This window comes from Lobosporangium transversale (assembly GCF_002105155.1).
Source record: "Lobosporangium transversale strain NRRL 3116 chromosome Unknown BCR41scaffold_3, whole genome shotgun sequence".
In the NCBI taxonomy this organism is placed as follows: Eukaryota; Fungi; Mortierellomycota; class Mortierellomycetes; order Mortierellales; family Mortierellaceae; genus Lobosporangium; species Lobosporangium transversale.
Window position 1 is genome coordinate 203,786 of NW_019028981.1, and position 17,948 is coordinate 221,733.

The window sequence follows — 17,948 nt, forward strand, 5'->3', positions numbered from 1 at the left end:
TGTGTATTGTTGTTATTAATATTGTTTGAAGCATAGTATCGCATTATATTACCCCTCCACAGGGTCCACAGGCATTTCATGGAGTGGCGGAGGCTTATGTAATACTACCAGCTATTCCAGCATAAATCCCAAGTATTGCTGAGTATATATTGGCTTGCAGCGCAGTGGTGTTCTTGCCCATGGGGATAATAAATACCTTCTTGACAATAGAGCGGCCAGTTCTCAAAACCATGGGCTCAGTAGTACTAGCACATTTAACAGTGCGCGTAATAGTAACTAGTAACTAGAACCTAAAGCCTTGAGACGACCAGTACTTGCAAGGCGGCATCATCAGCCTATGCAGCTAACAATATCCTAAAATGGTCATTTGAACGCGTCAATTGTGACTGCGCCAATTTAACTTATTCTGGTAAAAGCAAACATCGATATGTAGCGTCCCTTTTTTTTAAAATTCATACTAGACACCATTCCTCTTACCACACACAACTCATTCATGGTCAATTCTACATTCAATTCTTCCTTACATCCTTGGAGAACAATCGGACAGCATGAGGAATACCAATACCTCAACATGATCCGCCATGTGATGGAGCATGGTGAATTCAGAGCAGACCGAACCGGCACTGGCACACGTTCCATTTTTGCGCCTCCTTCTATGCGGTTTTCGCTTGAGAATGATATCTTTCCATTGTTGACGACCAAGCGAGTTTTCTTTCGCGCAGTTGTCGAGGAGTTGTTGTGGTTTGTGAAAGGTGATACCAACGGTCTTCATTTGTCAGAAAAGGGGATCAAGATCTGGGATGGCAATGGATCCAGAGAGTTTTTAGACAAAATTGGGCTGACAGAGCGTAAGGTCGGTGACCTGGGTCCTGTCTATGGGTTCCAGTGGAGACATTTCGGAGCCGAATACAGAGATTGTGATACGGATTATACAGGTCAAGGAGTTGACCAATTAGCAGAGGTCATTTGGAAGATCAAGAACACGCCTACGGATCGTCGCATTATCATGAGTGCATGGAATCCTGCCGGTAAGAAAGAAAAAGAAAAAAAGAAGAGAAAAATTCGTCAATCATTACATTAGGAATCAAACTCTGATAATTCCATCGTTCAATCTATCTGAAATAGATCTCAAGAAAATGGCGCTGCCCCCTTGTCACATGTTCTGCCAATTTTATATCTCCACACCCACTGAAATACAGCCTCGGCCCAAACTCTCCTGCCAGCTTTACCAGCGCTCTTGTGATATGGGATTGGGCGTACCCTTCAACATCGCTTCATATGCACTCTTGACGAAAATGATCGCCTATGTTTGTGATCTCGACTGTGGCGAATTCATTCATACCATGGGCGATACACATATTTACTTGGATCATACAGAAGCTCTCAAAGTTCAGCTCAAGCGTGAACCTAGGCCATTCCCAAAGCTTTTCATTCGTCCTTTCCAAGATCAGGATCAGAATCAGAGCGATAAAGAGACTAAAAAAGAACCAAGAGTGATCACGACCATTGACGACTTTAGGCTAGAAGACTTTGTCTTGGAAGGCTATGATCCTCACAAGAAGATTGACATGGTTATGTCTGTATGACAAAAATAAATGCATGCACGTGACACGAGGCATAGAATTTGTTGGAGCTAAATTTCTTGCTTTCTGTTCTTTGACATCTCATTCATTCTTTATGTGAGCAACATTCATGGTAAAGAAGAATCCTCTGGACTGTTGAAAGCTCTTTGTTGCGCCAAAATGGCCCAAAAGCCTTGAGGAACATGAAGTATCCGTTACTGTAAGACGATTTTTAGGGATTGCATAGTTACTCTGTTACTCTGTATTGTACCTTGTTCCGTTAGGCGCGTATAAATCCGATTGTATTCATTCCACCAGTGGTGCTTTTGCTGGCCATTACTGGAATCCTCATCTACCGTTATCTCGACAACATTCAAGATACATATCATAGGGCTCTCTATCGATTGCGAGGCGATCAATATCTTGACGGTGCCGAAGGAGAGGAATTTCTACACGAGGAAGACTATGAGGTTGATGATGATAGCAACGCGGAAGAAGATAATCAATCTCAGGCGGAACCTCAGGGATCAACAACATCAGCTAGATTAAGGATGCACCATGAAATGGTGCAGCAGATGCGGGCTCGTGCAGGGTTCGCTCCTGAGCCATTTCCTGGAGATGAGCAACAAGGAGGGACAGGGAGAGCTGAGGAAGAAGATGCCGACGATGATGGAGAAGAAGGAGTTGAGGATGAGGGCGGTGCTGGGCCCTCGACTGGCGCTGTGGCAGGGGGACGAATGAAGAAGATTGGAAAGAAAAAGGCCGAGAAATTGCAGCGCAAGGAGCAAATGCGTGCCTATCGCGAGGTAGTACATCCAACGGGGAATTTTTCTTATGATTTGCTTTTTCAAAAACTGAACAATTTTTATTATTATTTACGGGATTTTTTATGCGATTAGTTTATGGACATGCAACGTGAGGAACGTCGTCAACAGGAAGAGATGTTTAAAATACAAGAAGAAATGATGCAAGAAGAACGACGACGAAAGCGCCGTGAGCAGGTCGAGAAAGATAGGAGGCGGAAAGAACAGCTCAAGGAAAAAGAAGCCAAGGAAAGAGACTTGAGAATGAAACGCTTAAAATCAGAAAAGATTAAGGATGAGAAAGTTCGGCGGGAACTTCGAGCATATATACAGGTGATGAGGATTTATGAATATAACGGATTTTTTTATCATTGAAATCTACCAACTCATTTGTTTTATTGTTATCTATCTGCTTTCCTTGTAGCGAGTCAAATCGTTTCGGCTGTCGACGCTCGCAAAGCGGCTAGGCAGGACCGAGGCTCAGTTGCTCAAGGATTTAGCGGTAGTAGCTCAGGAAGATGAGCTGAGGGCTGTTAGTTATAATAGTAGTAGCAGCAGCAGTAGCGCAGCAGACGGGACCTCAGGGCCTCAAATCATCCTGGCACCTAATTTAACAACATCAATTTCGCTGGCGAATACTGGCATAAGCATAAGTCCAAGCACATCGCCAATGCTAGCACAGGCTTCTACAAGCACATTTCTTCCAAAACTAAAGCGGCTATTAATTGTGTATGATGGCGAATCAGAGCAATATGTCGTTCTTAATGAGAGTCAGCTGAATGCCTTTGCAGAAGTAGTACGGCAAAAGGGTCGTGTTGATCAACAAGAGCTGCACAAAATGAGCGAGGATATTCTTGCCGTTGCCACCAATAAATCAATGTGAATAGTGCGTCAAATCAAATTGCGCCACTTCATACAACGAGGCTGTCACAGATTAATTGTTTTATTTCTTCTTATTGTGTTATTTTTGCTTCCTGTGCATCTTACTACCACAAGCTTCTGTTGACTGTTTTTTAACCTCTTTCAACTCCTCCTGCCTTAATTGCCATCCTCCTTAACACTCTATTGAATTGAAGAGTCTACATAAGCATCAGGAATTTAGAAATGCCCATCCCAATAGAAACTTGGTACTATGATGTACCATTGGTGACCCGACTCTACGCCACTGGCGCGGCACTTGTTGCCCTTGCTGTGGTAAATGTTGTAACATTTCATCTCTTCAGCAATCAACTTAAAAATAAAAATGCTCGCCGACCGTTGGGAATCTTGTTTTCTAATGTTTATTTTCTAAATATACAAAATAACAGCAAACAGGATTCACTAATGCTTTTCAACTTTACTTTGACTATGAGTTGGTTTTTTACAAGCACCAGGTAACAAACTATTTAAGAGTCTATCAAAGTTACTGAATAGTCTTTGGATCTCATTCACTCTGTTGTTATTCCTAGCCAATCCAATGAACACCATCTCTAATTTATCTATTTCTCTTCTTTGTCATTATTCATTAGTTCTGGAGACCGATCACAACATTCTTGTACTTTGGGCCTCTGGGCCTTGATTTCGTATTTCATATGTTCTTTTTGTGAGTGAATTTATTCATAATAATGGCTTTCCGACTTTCTTTTGTGGAAGGATATGAGGTCATAAGAAAAAGATATCGTCCAGTACAAACATAACATTAATTAGTTTTTTATTCATTCAATTGCCTTTTATTAACTTTTAGAGTTCGATACAGCAGGATGCTGGAAGAAGGATCATTCTATGGACGTACAATGGATTATGCTTGGATGTTATTCCTCTCGGCATTTTCGCTTTTGGTATGATAGGCGCACGCATTCTTTTCTTTCTGACATATGTAGCATTGCATGCATCAAGCCTTACGTGACACAATAGTACAGGATTGACATAAGGACATTTACTAATAGTCTACCTTCGGTGTTTTACTGTCCTTTGGCTTTTCTTTCTTTCTTTCCTTCATGTGCAACTATCTTATCATGGCGCATTCGGAATTCTTTTGTTTTATACGCACGACATTATGGAAAATCGGATCAAATGTAACACATATTACATATAGTGCCTTTCACCATTTGTAGCCATGCCGTTTTTAGGATCGCCTCTGGCATTCACACTCGTTTACATCTGGTCTCGTCGCAATCCTTCAATCCCACTCAATTTTTTGGGCTTGTTTGTTTTTACAGCGCCATATCTACCGTGGGTTCTACTCGGATTCACCCTATTGTTGAACAGCCACTTCCCAACAGGTGATCTGATGGGCATCGCAGTCGGCCATATATACTATTTCTTTGAGGATGTCTGGCCAAAGGAGCTGGCATCAGGCGGCAGACGTTATCTTCAGACGCCATCATTTCTGTAGGTTTAATTAAATTTGATTATTTGTGATTGATACTTACTACTATTAAGAAACGGAGTATTATGTCCAGTAAGTAAGCTCTTATCACTAATTGAATCATTTGATTTCTATTATTTTCCATTGGATAGCACTCGTCCACGTGGTCGCGCGAATATTTCTGCAGAGATTCCAGGCGAGCAGCTTGCAGAAGGTGCTGGATCAGGTACTGTAGGAAGGGATACACGTGGCCAGTATAATGAAGAGCATCGATATGCGAGCGAGGAGCCCTCACCACGGCCTGCAATGTCATCTTCACCTTCAGGAAGCACAACTGCTCTGAATGATAATGACACGGGAGTAGAAGCACGGAGCAGGAGAGTAGGATCGAATCATGGGACGGATTGATCCATTTCTTATATTTAGAGCGAATGAAAAAAAAAAAAAAAAAAAAAAAAAAAATGCTACAAGTAATAAAATACATAATACATTTAAAGGTATTGAAGTGCTTAGCTATGATTCATTATACTTGTAAAAAAAATGTATGTCTATGTGGAATAAATATTTTTCTGTTTATACTTTCTCGCCTTCAACAACCTCAATCTTCTTTGACTGCATAACATTGTCCTTGGACTTTGAAGCATCAGCTGCAGATAAGGATGCCTCCATGATCCTGTTGAGACGCTTGAGCATAGAGCGAGGATCATCCAGAACACCAGCGGCAATCAGCGCATTATCGTAGATCTAAATCAGACGAAGTTTTACGCGGATCAAATATTAATGCCTCTTGCCAAAAGATAAATGTAATAAAAATTGTCAAAATAAAGATGGCCCATGGTCACTTTTTTTCCCCCCTACCTGTTCAGCAACCTGCTTGGCAAATTCAGGGTCCTGACTTTTAACAGACCAGACTTTCTTGATAATAGGGTGGTTCACATTGATCTCTAGACTAGTGGGCGTGGGGGGCATGCTTGCCTCGCCTGCCTTGGCAGCACCAGACATCATGGCCATCATTTTACGAACAGCAGGCGAGTCATGTTCAGTGACGACGGCAGGATGGCTCATATGGCGCTTTGAGACCTCGACCTTGCGTACTTGCATACCCAATGTCTGTCGGAACCAATCTGCAATGTTTTCGGCTTCAAGCTTGGCTTCTTCCTTTGACAAGAGATTATCTTCGGATTTGCTGCTATCAGCATCATCCTTAATCGGTTTCTGAAGAGCAGCATCTTGAATATCAGCAGCGTCAATGGAAACCAACTTGTGTTGACCGACCTGGCGCAGGTTATTGACCACGAACTCATCAACGGTGTCATACAGGAACAAGACTTCGATACCCTTCTCCTTGAATTCTTCAAAGTAAGGGCTCTCTTCTGCAAACTTACGCTTGGGAACACAGGTGTAATAAATGTTTTCCTGTCCTTCCTTCATACGGTCCACATATTCTTTCAAGCTAAAGACTTCGCCTGAAGAGCCTGCGCTGCTTTCATACCGAAGGAGTTTGGCAACATTGGGACGATTATTCTCGTTCTCAGTACAGACACCCTCTTTGATAAAGTTACCAAATTCCTCAAAAAAGTGGTTGTAAGCCTTTGGGTCTGCCTTAGATTCATTCTCAAGCCATTTGATGACACGTCCTGTTAGAACCTGACGCAATTTGGAGAGTGATTGATCCTGCAAAAGTTCGCGCGAAACATTCAGGGGTAAATCCTCGCAATCGACCACACCCTTGACAAAGCGAAGCCACTCTGGTAAGAGTGCCTTGGACTTGGCTTGGATCATGACTTTACGAGAGTACAGACTGACACCGGGCTCCTCTCGTTGCATACCTAAGATTTCCATATGGCGCTGAGGAATGTAGAGTAAACTGCTGATAGCCAACGGGGAATCAGTTTTGTAGACAAGTTTAAATTGAGGATTGTCCCAAGCGCCAGCGACATAGCGATAGAACTCAATGTGCTCTTGTTCTGAAATCTCGTTCTTATCCTTTGTCCAGAGAGGTTGAACAGCGTTGATCTTCTTGTTATTGAGATGAACAGGGTAATCCACAAAGTTAGAGTACTTCTTGATGATCTTTTCGATGCGGTCCTCTTTAGCGTATTCTTTGCAGTCTTCTCTAAGAGTGATGACAATCTTTGTTCCAACGGCCACATTCTCGGCTTCTGCAATCTCGTACGACCCTGAACCATCAGAAGTCCAGCAATAGCCCTTGGAGCCTGGTTTAGCAGATCGAGTGTAGACCTTGATTTCGGATCCAACCATGAAAGCAGAATAGAATCCAACACCAAATTGACCAATGATCTTTTCTTTAGTCGATCCTACAACACCAGATCCAGTGGTTTCTTCGGCTTTCAGGTTTTCAAGGAAGGCTTTGGACCCAGATCGAGCGATAGTTCCCAAATTGGAGATGGCTTCTTCTTCTGTCATTCCAATGCCAAAATCCTGGATCGTAAAAGTACCCTTGGCCTCATCCACAGAGATATGGATCTCGAGAGGTTTTCCAGTGTCGAGACTTGCATCTGTTAATTGAGTGTGACGAAGCTTCTCCAAAGCATCTGAAGCGTTTGAAACCAATTCACTAGACGGACATAATACATACAATAAAAAAATAAAAAGATATAAGAATAATAATAAAAAAAAAACAAATAAGATATTATGACTTGTTTGTAGATTCTTTTCTTTTCTTTTCTTTTCTTTTTTTTTTTTATAACCAACAATATTATTTATTGACTACAAATACGTATTTACTCACCGGACAAAGACTTCTTTTTCAGAGTACAATGAATGGGTGACAATGTCTAGCAATTTGCGAGTCTCAGCTTGAAAAGTCTTCTTTTTGGATTCCCCAATGACTTTTTCTTCCTGCTCCTGATCAGCTGAAGAGCCAGTTTCAGTGACGAAGGAACGAATTGAATTGTGAACAAGATGTGTAGTTTTACGGCCTACAGGGATGACTGTGGATCGGAGGGCAGTCGAATAGTAGGCCTAAATCAAGGGAAACGAAATGGGACAATACAAAAAGATTTAACATCCAATTGAGCCAGTCAAACATTTTGAGAATTATAAGATCGAAAAAAAAAAAAAAAAAAAAAAAAAAAAAAAAAAAAAGGCCTGAAAGAGACTATGCCTTACTTTAGCAACAGGGGTAGCAGAAGCAGAGTTGATCGAGCGAGACCGTGCGGCCAAGGCAGTTCTGGCAAGAGAGCGCAGCATTTTGTCGCAATATGAACGAGTGACAGAAGCAGAGGATGTGATTGTTGTTGCTACTTGAGACGAAAAAGAAAAGAAGAGAAAAGAAAGAAAAGGACGGCCTGTGAGATGGGCGGAATAAATAATCTGACCAGGGGTGTGGGAGAAGAGGGACCGTCTTTTTCGTTCTTGAACTTTCCTTACAAATGAGTTTTCCATCCGAAGCATGACTGCTGTTGGTAATTTAAAGTTATAGTGGCTTAGACACATAAGTAAACACAACTTTTTTTTCTTTTCTTTTTTTTCCTTTATTATTCGCACACCTTTCAGTGCAAATCTTCTCTCTTCTTTCTTGCTTCTTTTCTACCTCTTTTTTCTTCTTCCTCTTCTTCATTCAAAGAAAAAAGGGAGAGAAGCAGGCGAGAATTGGTCATCCTCATACATATCCCCTTCTTACAATACTACCTTTTTTCATTGCCCATTGCATTTTTCATATCAATACATCACATCACACTACCACTCTCATACATTGCATTTATTTACTCTTATTCATATCTATATTCATCTCTTTTCTTTGTTATATTATATTACTCCTTTCGCCTTGCTTTAATCCATCATTTATATGCCGAGCAATATGTCTTCGTTAGCGCAGCAACTGAAGAGGATCGGCACCACAGATGCCAATAAGGGTTCTGAAAAGTCTGCGAAACATCGTGCCTCGTTCCTTTTTGATTCAAAACAGGCAGCTGACTATGACATTGACACGATATTCTCGATTGGTGCCAATGGTATCGCAGAGTTGAAGCAACTGGACCCTAAATTTGCACCTTTCGAACAGACTCTCTTTGGGGAATCAATGAAGAGTGTTGATAGAGTTCTCCAGGTATAAAAACAGTGTCTTTGCCTTATCGGAGTGAATGATCAGATCACTCGGACAATTGATTACTTATCGCTTAGTATTTGGAAGTGTATCATAACTGAGCTTTTTGTTTTTCTTCATTCTTCATGCATTCATAGACCAAAGAAGACAATGCAAAGTTGGATGAGAGTATTTCCTTGTTTCTTCGTCAACTATCACCGTACTTTCTTTTGAAGCCCGCAGGGAAAGCATTGGAATGGCTTATTCGACGCTTCCGTATTAACGAATTCAATGTGGATGCTATCATGCGCACCATCTTGCCTTATCATGAAACGGCCCTCTTTGTCACCATGGTGTCCATTCTCCATATCGAGTATGCTTTGCTTTTCTTCGTTTCATCATCAATGTAAATGCTTACATCCACATAAAATTAAACCTTTTTTTATGCTTTGCGTTGGCTTTTTCTAGGGAATCGAGCCGTTGGGTATTCTTGAGACCTATTCGTAAGAGCAAGCAGCCTTTGGGGAGGACGCTGTTAATTCAGTATATGCTCAAGGATCGTTCTCTTGTGGAATTTGTATGCGAGACTGTCCTACAAGCTGTCACACGTCGGACTTCATTTAAGACTCTTATCTCTTTCTATGCTGCTGTAATGCTACAGTATATTGCATCAGTACCAATTATCACGGACGAGGTCTTAACAGCTGTCTTTCCATACATTCTCGACGGGTTGAAATCGAAAGCATCTGGAGAATATCAGGTAAGACTATTCATCTACTGGATTCAATTTATCCATACATCCATACAGCAATAGTATAGAGCTCTTTTTTATATATCAGTTCTGGTAGCATCTCCTAATCAAATCCTTTTTCAAATATTTCTAGATTGCTTCATATATGATCATCTCTCAAATTTCGGAACGCGCCACTTTAACATATGAAGTCCTGTCCTCCCTTTTCAACAGCATGACATCCACACACACCAACAGCTACCAGATGGTTCTCTGTCTGGTTCACATCTGTCAGACACAGGAGACGTTTGATATGTTCCCTGAAGTTGCTTTTAAGCACTTGTCCAAGATCGAAGGAATTGATACAATTATCCTCTCAGTAATCCAAAAGTACAATGCCCAACGTTTCCTTTACTCGTTTTTGGCCGCACTTGCAAGGCACTCTTTAAAGGATCCCAACAACGCTCGCATCCTTACTACCATTTTGAAAGAAACTCAGCAACCATCAATTATTGTCTCGAAAGTTTGCTCTGCTGTCTTGGATCTGTTTCTTTCAGAGCATGGGCAACAACAAAAGCAATTGGAGCAGAGTGAACAGCGGAAAGCACAAGAAGCAGCTACTCATTCGATATTGCAGGTCCTGCATCAAAATTATGCTGCAGACCTTGATACTGCGCTTCACACAAGACTTGAGGAGTCAAAGGAAGATGAACGTAGTGCCAAGACTCATAGTCAACTTTACACATTCATCTCCAAGGCCTTCAGTGGCACTCGCCATCAGCCATTAAAGGAGTCCAACACCACGTTGTTCCTCAGTGTCAACCACGCAGAAGCATCAATCCGCTTTCTTGCAGTCAAAAAGTTGGACGAGATTTTAAAAGAAAAATCATCAGAGTTGGCCAATGTTAATAACGAGGACACATTCGTCAAAGACACGCTTCTGGCTCGCCTTCAGGATGATGATGAAAGGATTGTTCAACAGGTTTTGAGCATGGAAGGATTGAAGACTTTCGTTGCACCGCAGGATTTGCTTCAGGGTTTGATCAATGTTATTGCAGCCCCTAGTACTACCCGTGGGACCCGTCGCCACTGTCTTGTCTACCTTCTCACAGTCTTCCTCGCTAACAATACGGATCTTCAGGATCAGGTTTTGCTCATTATCCTTGGCCACATGATGTTTACCAAGGATTTCCATAAGGCTAGCGTTGCTGTCATTTCCAACATTTCAATTTCTGCATTGAAAAATGAACCTCTCTTGAAGAACGTATCCTCGGCCATCAAAGATTTCGCAAACAAGGAAGATGGCAAGGTCACTCCCGAGTCTATGGTTACAGCGAACCTGGCATTGATTGGGACCCTTGCCACCAACTTGACTTCGCACCGCAACCTGTCTGAGGGACTCAACATCTATCTACAAGGTCTTCAGAGCAGTAATATTGCGTTTAGATTATTCTCCATTTTTATCATCACCAAAGCCATCCACAAGCTTAATTCAGCAGAGCAACAGATCAAAGTCGTTAGCTTGTATTTGCCAATTCTTCTCGTTGCCCTTAAAGCAATTTCACCCGGTACAAAGGCTCTCAAGGCTGAAGTCCATGATGGCCTGCCTTCCACTACATTACTCAATCTGATTGTCACAAAGTCTTTGCTTCCTTCGACGGAACTTTCTGTGATCCGTTTTTCTCTGTTAAGCATTGTTTCTGATCTCAAGAAGCCTACCAAGACTAACGTCTCATGGCTGTCTACTCAAGAGCCTCTCTCAGATTATGCCAGGGTCGTGCTGTCATTGTATTCGACTTTTATTAGTCCTGTCAGGATGTCGCCCTATGAAAAGATGATCGAGAAGTTGTTTGAACTTCATTTAACATCAGATTCGATTGAGTTTTTGTGCCGTCTCTGGACGGACTCTTCTGTACCATCGTTGGTTCAACTTCGCTCTTTGCAGATCGCCTCTGCCAATTTGCAGGCGTTTGTTAAGCAAGCTACTACAACAGATGGTATTGATTTCCAGGTGACGATTCCTACGATTTTGATTGCTTTGGCTAATCCTATGAAAGCCATGCGTGAGGTCGCTGTGACCTGCCTTAATTCAATTACATCGCTCTATGCCAAAGTCAAGATAACTGGCAAGAAGAGCAAAGGCATGGCCGCCGACATTTACAAGTTTGACTCCTTCTACGGCAAGACTTCAAATCAGCTCGAGTTCTTAATGCCAGACCAAGTTGTTGCATTCACTTCCGAGTTGTTGAAGTCTCGCGAAGAGTTCATTACCGACGGTGGTTATCTCTCCAAATTTCTGGGCGAAGCTCTTAACCATGAATCCAGTGAGGCCAAGGCCGCTTCTTCACTCAAGAATTCTGTTCTTTCATTCTTGCTTTCTCATGTCCTTGCTTTCACACGAACTAGCAGTCGAGTGGAATTATTGCATCTCTTAGATCCGGTCCGTTCGTCCAATAAACTCAAGATGCTGTTGCCTTTGATTGAATCACTTGTTCACTCAACTTTTGTTGGGCAGAACAAGACAAGCAGTCCAAGCAGCGATAATACCAGTAGCAATAGCAACGACAGCGCAGACGACATCGACACAGAACTGGCTCGCTGTCTCATCCGTTGCTTCTCATCTGAGACTTCATCTCTTTTAGAGGGCAAGTCTGCCAAGTACAGGAACGTGTTCTTGCAGTTGCTCAAGTTGGATAACACCGCAGCCACCAACACTGATACAGAAGAGTCCAGCTCATCTATTCGTCGTCTGACTTTGAACCAACTAAACAGTGAATTCTTTGCAGGATTCAACCTGGCTCTTCAACGCGATATCTTTGTGGTCCTCATTGATTTAGCGACCAATGCTCCTCAGGATACAGTCCGTATTGTGAAGCAGGTCCTTCGAGAGATTCCTATTCACAGTGAACTTATCATTTATGAGTTGGCCTTGATTCAGACGACTCTTATGCAGGAAACTATGGTGAATGAGGAAGGTAGCTCGAAGCGTCAGCGCAAGGCTGGTCCAGAAGACCCCATGACTCCTAGCGCTACTGTAGAAAGTCTTTACCGTCTCGTGACCGTATTGGAGCTGCTTGAATACAAAGAAGTAGCTGAGTCTAACAAACTGGTGACGCCTCTATTCGAACTCTTATCGACTATCATGAACTCGGATCTGAACAACAATACCACTCCTGTCTCAATTGAGTACATTGACCAACTGATGCTCTCTAGTTTGACTTCATTTATCCGTCAAGCCACTGAGCCTTCAGGTGACAAGACCATCAAGTTGGATGAAAGCATACTTCGTGTGGATCTTGTGGTCAACTGTATTCGTGCAACTGGCAACCCTCAGACCCACCACCAAGCACTGCTGTTGATGGCTGCAATTGCATCGTTGTATCCTGAAAAAGTCCTTCATAATATCATGCCAGTTTTCACTTTCATGGGTGCTAATGTCTTGCGTCAGGACGATAATTACAGCTTCCATGTTATTCAACAAACCCTAGAAAAGATCATTCCTCCTCTTGTTGCAGCTCACCGTCATCAGAGCAGCAGCACTACTGGTTCGGAAAGCCAGAATTTAATCATGCAGGTCCGCCCTATTATCAAGGTCTTCGTCGATGCTATGTTTCATATTCCCAAGCATCGCCGTCTCCGCTTGTTCTCAGTTTTGATCTCAACTTTGGGTGAGGACGAGTTCTTGTATGCGGTGATCTGTATGATCATTGGAAAACACACCGAGAGAGCAAGCAAGGGCCACCAAACTGAAGCCGATTCATTAAGCGATTTTGCGTTGGCACTTTCAAATCAATTCTCAGCTGTCGTGCAGATGAAGTCAGTGAGTACGCTCTTGGACATGTTGCAGGCCTTGCCAAATGAAAAGGATGTTTCACCAGAGGAAAGCAATGGTGATGTGGACATGGACAAGGAGGAGTATCTCTTCGATGTGAACTCACACAGTAACAAACAAATCCGTCAATTCAAGCTGTCGGTTTTGTTGTTCGCCTCCAATGTGATGACGTCCAAATCTTTCTTGTCCAAGATCTTGGCTCAAACTAATACGGATTCCTCAGCTGAGACAGTTCTTGAAAAGCATTATCTCCAACTTGCAGAACGTCTGTTGACGCTTGTTGGAACATTCAGTCATTTTGTTAATGTGCTGGTGGCACGGAAGGAACCTTCTGCTGTATCGATCAAATTCTGGCGTGGGATTGTCAAAGTGACGTACGATGTGCTGGACAAGGTACATATCCTGCTGTCGTTACCTTCGTTCATCAATATCATGGTCGCGCTCTTTGAACATAGGGATGTCACCATTCGTCGCAAAGCTATGGGACTCTTTAATCAAAAGATTTCAAATGCTTCTGGAAGCACCACTTCAGCAGTACCTGCAATGTATCAGGATATGGTGGTATCAGTAAGTGAGAATTTGAGGAAGGCTGTAGAGGAAGATAGAATCGAGGGTGCATCTGCGGAGGAAGTAGCGATCAACAAACAGACGGCTTTGCTCTGTCTTTCGACCATTGTTCGCCAGTTTGGTGCCTCCCATCCAGTTGAGATCTCCAAGATTATACCTACGATCATTGGACCCAGTGGTTTACAGCATCCAAATGAACAGGTCAAGGCTTCATGTTTGGTCTGCCTGACATTCATGTGCCAGGAGCTTGGTATCCGTGTGGTCCCATTCTTGCCCAAGTTTATGCCTGTTGTCCTCTCAATCTTGAGCGGCACCTTGATTAGTACCAACGCAACAGCCGCGGCCGCGGCTGCCGCAGAGTCCGATTCCAAGAAGTCAAGCCGGTACACCAATTCTGTTCTTCTTCAATTAGCGGTTGTATCCCATCTGGAGGCTTTGATCAAAACATTGCCACAGTTTGTGAGTCCTTATGTGACAAAGATTCTCGAAAGTACGCTACATCCAGTGTTGACAGGATACGTAGGCAATGATGCTTCCAAACTTCAAATCCTCGACAAGAACAAACAGCTACTTGGAGAGATGGCAGTTCATATTCAACCTCGAATCCTGCTTCCACCTGTCCTTGGATATTATGAGACCGCAATCAAGGATGGCAAGGATTCTCTCTTGGCGTTGTTTGAGCTCGTTGGCTTGACGATCCAAGCCATGCCTCGAGATGTGATTGCAGTTCATTACAAACAAATATTCAAGTTCTTCTTGGGAGCATTTGATTTCCGTCGTTCAACCATATCCACAAAGGAGAAGACGGCTAATGACACCACTACTAATAGAACTATAACTGTAGTTGAAGATGCAGTATTGGAGGCTTTCATGAAACTAGTCATGAAGCTGAATGAGACTTTATTCAAACCCTTATTCCTCAAGACATTGGATTGGGCCACCACAGAGCTACAGATCGCCAAAGCATCCTTCCAAGACGTACAAGCTCGTCAGATCCTCTTTTACAAACTGCTCAATGCCTTGTTGGAGCAACTCAAGTCAATCGTTACACCCTATTATGGCTATGTGGTTGATAATGTGATTGAAGCCTTGGCGGGCTATGTCAAGAAGGCCAAGGAGATCGCATCATTATCTCTATCTTATGAGGAAACAACGACTCTTGATGCAGGAAAGGATGAGATCAAGAGCAGAGATATGGATGAGTTGTGGCCATGGATGATTTCATCATTACAGAAATGTTTCCTGTATGATAATGATGGGCTCTGGAATGCAGATCGGTTCGAGAAGCTGTTACATCCTTTGGTGGATCAATTGTTAGTGACCACACAAGCCAGAGCTGAGGATTCGGAAGAACAAGATGGTATGGATGTATGGAGATCGTATGTGAACAGGATGGACACTTGGTTGGTCCCATGTTTGGGTCAATTGGCGGTCACTTTGTCAAACGATGCACTGTGGAAGCCTCTGAATTATCAAGTTTTGCTCAAGACACGTGAAGAGAACAAACTTATTCGTCTATCGGCCCTTAAGGTCTTACAAGAGTTTTATAAGCGTCTGGGTGAAGAGTTCTTGATCTTATTGCCCGAAACTATACCTTTCTTGGCCGAGTTAATGGAGGACGATGACCATGAGGTTGAAGCTTTGACTCAGCAAGTGATTGCAGATATTGAAGTTTATCTCGGAGGAAGTTTGCAGAAGTACTTCCACTAAGGCAGAAATAAGAAACATTTACGAATCACTGATTTTTTGATTGTTCTCATATTCACAATAATATTAAAAATACACTTTCTTTTTAAGTGAATGTGATGTGCATGTACACTGACATTTTGTAATAAATTATGTAGCTATAATAAGATAATCTTGCTATTCGAATACAGAGTGTTGAATTAGGTAGTTTACAGTTCCTCATACTTGACTGAGGTATCTCTATTCTTGGGATTATATTCTATGTCCTTTGAGTTCCACCTTTTTTTTTTTTTTATAAAAATAATAACAATAGTAGTAATAAACAAATGTTAGGGTTGATGTTCATTAATCATCATCATCATCATCAAAACATATCCTTGATGCGAACAGGAAGACATTTCTTACCATCCCCAGCCATACGGTTTTACCCACCACCAACGACCCTTTTCGATCCTATCCTGCTCTACTCGTTTGATCTGTTCCTGATGTAACTGTATCGCCACCTTCTTTAGTTCATCTAACGCTTCAAACACCCGCTCCGTGATTTTAATACGAGCTTCTACCTCTTGAACCTTGCCTTCTTTATATTCCTGCATCAATGATCTGAAATCAATGGGCTTTCCAAATACAATCGTCAGGGGTGCACCCAATTTAGGGAACACTGGTGAAGAATTGTCTGGATATAATCTCAAAATGTCTTCCATCCCTAAGTGATAGATTGGAATAACAATAGGCATCTCTACTTGATCCATGGGCTTGCCTCCTTCTTCTAATGTAGGTCCACCATATTCCATTAGAATCCGACCTACGCCCCATTTGAGACGAATCGATTGATCCGTCTGATTAATCTTGCCTTCGGGGAAAATATGAACCCATCGACCATTTCTAAGTAAGTTGATAGACTTGTCTATTGCTGGTTGATAAATCCCAACTCCACGAATAATAGGCACAGTCTGTCCAAGTCTGAAGAATGTTCCCACTGGCCTACATGGAAATGAATCGAAAAAAAAAAAAAAAAAAAAAAAAGAGAGAGAGAGATAAAAAGAGACATAATAAATGATACAAAAGTTAGGTAAAGGCTTTCAGTAAAAAGCCTCAGAAGATCCCAAAAAGGCTTACTTGTTGGGATAACACAGCTCTTGAGCACCCAATGCAAAACGAATAGTTTTTGTAGGATTGAAATAACATTTCCATGGCAATGCACCCCAGAGAAGCGGATCGTCAGCGCTATGAAAAAAAAAAAAAAAAAAAAAATATGATGAATAAAAAAAAAAGTGGTGTAAGATTTTTCCCAATTCCATACAAGGATATGGTGTGGAAATGGTGATTCCTAGGGATACTGCTTGTTATCATCTACTTACGTTGAAGCATGATTCGTGACTATGTGTTTTCATAAAAAAATTAAAGCAAGTTAATCCCATTAAACTTTCCCCCTCTACAGCATCATGGTGATCGCATTAATTAAATTTTTTTTACCGGTTAAAATTGGCCGTGTCCGATGAGGATCATAAAGAGTCTTCAGGAACGGGTTGAGGTTGTAAATGGAAGTATAGGAGCCAAATGTCATGTACGTCTTGCTTATAGCGCCTACACCACACATTACCATCATGCTGATAAAAATATAGACTGTTATCAACATTGAAACATGACAAGAATTTGTAGATCTAAATATTTATTTTCTTTTTTTACCTTGCAAGATTCCAAAGTCCCTTTTCTGGGGGGTTATAGATCTCGTAAAAGTCCTGGATACGGTCAATGTTTGTCCGAGGATAGGACAATAGGATACTTGACGGATCGGGTTTGAATGTTGAAAAAGTCTTCAGATCTGGGTTTTGATCTGGTGAAAGCACAAAAGGCAAAGGTGGAAGGGGATGGAATTCTTGTCTAGGTGATGGTGAGGTTTCTGTTGGTCCTGTTTGTGATGACAAGGGAGCTGGAGAAGGTATCGGCACATTAGCCTTGGGGCCATCTACTATTGCTCCTGCCCTTGCTCCTGCTTGGGGTCCAGGAACGCTGTGGGACCATTGTGTTGGAAGGGGTACAGTGAGAGCAGCAACAGGGACAGGAGCTGGTTGTACAGAAACCGCATTGTCGTCAGCGCCCTCGGAAGCAGACGCAGAGTTGTTGACAGTTGGTGAGAGCGGGGGCGAGGATAAGGAACTTCGTTTCCAGAATCCTCCCATCCTTTCTATGAGATGTCAAAAGATGTCAATGAGATTCGGTTGAGAAATGATGTCATAAAAAAGTTGAATCGAAGCAAACAAAAGAGCAATGTTCTATTTTCTAAAACGCCACCAAAACGGAGAATGTGACTGTTCGGGCATGGGATATGAATCGAGGAATAAAAATAAAATAGGCGGTTTGAGACAGAAT

General features: G+C 42.2%; 6 protein-coding genes across 6 annotated transcripts; 4 read left to right on the top strand and 2 right to left on the bottom strand.

Moving 5' to 3' along the window:
- The first annotated feature begins 457 nt into the window (after nt 1-457).
- On the top strand, nt 458-1,634 carry BCR41DRAFT_317282 (thymidylate synthase). Its single transcript, XM_022021273.1, has 2 exons — nt 458-1,028; nt 1,126-1,634. The coding sequence occupies exons 1-2, from the start codon at nt 494-496 to the stop codon at nt 1,584-1,586; spliced, it is 996 nt and encodes a 331-aa protein (XP_021885335.1). The 5' UTR covers nt 458-493; the 3' UTR covers nt 1,587-1,634.
- Nucleotides 1,635-1,669: 35 nt separating this feature from the next.
- Nucleotides 1,670-3,232, top strand: BCR41DRAFT_345636 (hypothetical protein). Its single transcript, XM_022022761.1, has 3 exons — nt 1,670-1,695; nt 1,847-2,368; nt 2,462-3,232. The coding sequence occupies exons 1-3, from the start codon at nt 1,693-1,695 to the stop codon at nt 2,738-2,740; spliced, it is 804 nt and encodes a 267-aa protein (XP_021885336.1). The 5' UTR covers nt 1,670-1,692; the 3' UTR covers nt 2,741-3,232.
- A 237-nt stretch (nt 3,233-3,469) lies between these two features.
- On the top strand, nt 3,470-4,739 carry BCR41DRAFT_376487 (Derlin; the record flags this gene model as incomplete). Its single annotated transcript, XM_022027052.1, has 5 exons — nt 3,470-3,559; nt 3,673-3,738; nt 3,874-3,947; nt 4,089-4,182; nt 4,440-4,739. The coding sequence occupies 5 exons, from the start codon at nt 3,470-3,472 to the stop codon at nt 4,737-4,739; spliced, it is 624 nt and encodes a 207-aa protein (XP_021885337.1).
- Nucleotides 4,740-5,207: 468 nt separating this feature from the next.
- On the bottom strand, nt 5,208-8,072 carry BCR41DRAFT_331304 (Hsp90 protein-domain-containing protein). The gene is made up of 4 exons (XM_022021788.1): nt 7,845-8,072; nt 7,465-7,697; nt 5,571-7,290; nt 5,208-5,456 (listed from the first exon to the last, which is right to left on the bottom strand). Exons 1-4 carry the CDS (start codon nt 7,923-7,925, stop codon nt 5,286-5,288), a joined length of 2,205 nt encoding a protein of 734 aa, XP_021885338.1. The 5' UTR covers nt 7,926-8,072; the 3' UTR covers nt 5,208-5,285.
- Nucleotides 8,073-8,223: 151 nt separating this feature from the next.
- Nucleotides 8,224-15,730, top strand: BCR41DRAFT_383400 (hypothetical protein). Its single transcript, XM_022027458.1, has 4 exons — nt 8,224-8,784; nt 8,919-9,133; nt 9,229-9,520; nt 9,645-15,730. Exons 1-4 carry the CDS (start codon nt 8,524-8,526, stop codon nt 15,597-15,599), a joined length of 6,723 nt encoding a protein of 2,240 aa, XP_021885339.1. The 5' UTR covers nt 8,224-8,523; the 3' UTR covers nt 15,600-15,730.
- BCR41DRAFT_117589 (acyltransferase-domain-containing protein) lies at nt 15,692-17,827 on the bottom strand. Its single transcript, XM_022019434.1, has 6 exons — nt 17,265-17,827; nt 17,052-17,185; nt 16,937-16,955; nt 16,695-16,802; nt 15,981-16,559; nt 15,692-15,854 (listed from the first exon to the last, which is right to left on the bottom strand). Exons 1-6 carry the CDS (start codon nt 17,756-17,758, stop codon nt 15,785-15,787), a joined length of 1,404 nt encoding a protein of 467 aa, XP_021885340.1. The 5' UTR covers nt 17,759-17,827; the 3' UTR covers nt 15,692-15,784.
- Between the last annotated feature and the right edge of the window lie 121 nt (nt 17,828-17,948).

Excerpts from the sequence above, each read along its gene's own strand:
- BCR41DRAFT_317282 (XM_022021273.1), top strand. The coding sequence starts at position 494 with ATGGTCAATTCTACATTCAATTCTTCCTTACATCCTTGGAGAACAATC. Across the intron at positions 1,029-1,125 it reads GAGTGCATGGAATCCTGCCG|ATCTCAAGAAAATGGCGCTG; the intron begins GTAAGAAAGAAA and ends TATCTGAAATAG.
- BCR41DRAFT_345636 (XM_022022761.1), top strand. Across the intron at positions 2,369-2,461 it reads AAATGCGTGCCTATCGCGAG|TTTATGGACATGCAACGTGA; the intron begins GTAGTACATCCA and ends TTATGCGATTAG.
- BCR41DRAFT_331304 (XM_022021788.1), bottom strand. The coding sequence starts at position 7,925 with ATGCTGCGCTCTCTTGCCAGAACTGCCTTGGCCGCACGGTCTCGCTCG. Across the intron at positions 7,291-7,464 it reads GAAAAAGAAGTCTTTGTCCG|TGAATTGGTTTCAAACGCTT; the intron begins GTGAGTAAATAC and ends ATGTCCGTCTAG. Across the intron at positions 5,457-5,570 it reads CCAAGCAGGTTGCTGAACAG|ATCTACGATAATGCGCTGAT; the intron begins GTAGGGGGGAAA and ends CGTCTGATTTAG.
- BCR41DRAFT_383400 (XM_022027458.1), top strand. The coding sequence starts at position 8,524 with ATGCCGAGCAATATGTCTTCGTTAGCGCAGCAACTGAAGAGGATCGGC. Across the intron at positions 8,785-8,918 it reads GTGTTGATAGAGTTCTCCAG|ACCAAAGAAGACAATGCAAA; the intron begins GTATAAAAACAG and ends ATGCATTCATAG. Across the intron at positions 9,521-9,644 it reads AAGCATCTGGAGAATATCAG|ATTGCTTCATATATGATCAT; the intron begins GTAAGACTATTC and ends AAATATTTCTAG.
- BCR41DRAFT_117589 (XM_022019434.1), bottom strand. The coding sequence starts at position 17,758 with ATGGGAGGATTCTGGAAACGAAGTTCCTTATCCTCGCCCCCGCTCTCA. Across the intron at positions 17,186-17,264 it reads GGACTTTGGAATCTTGCAAG|CATGATGGTAATGTGTGGTG; the intron begins GTAAAAAAAGAA and ends TATTTTTATCAG. Across the intron at positions 16,560-16,694 it reads GAGCTGTGTTATCCCAACAA|GCCAGTGGGAACATTCTTCA; the intron begins GTAAGCCTTTTT and ends ATTTCCATGTAG.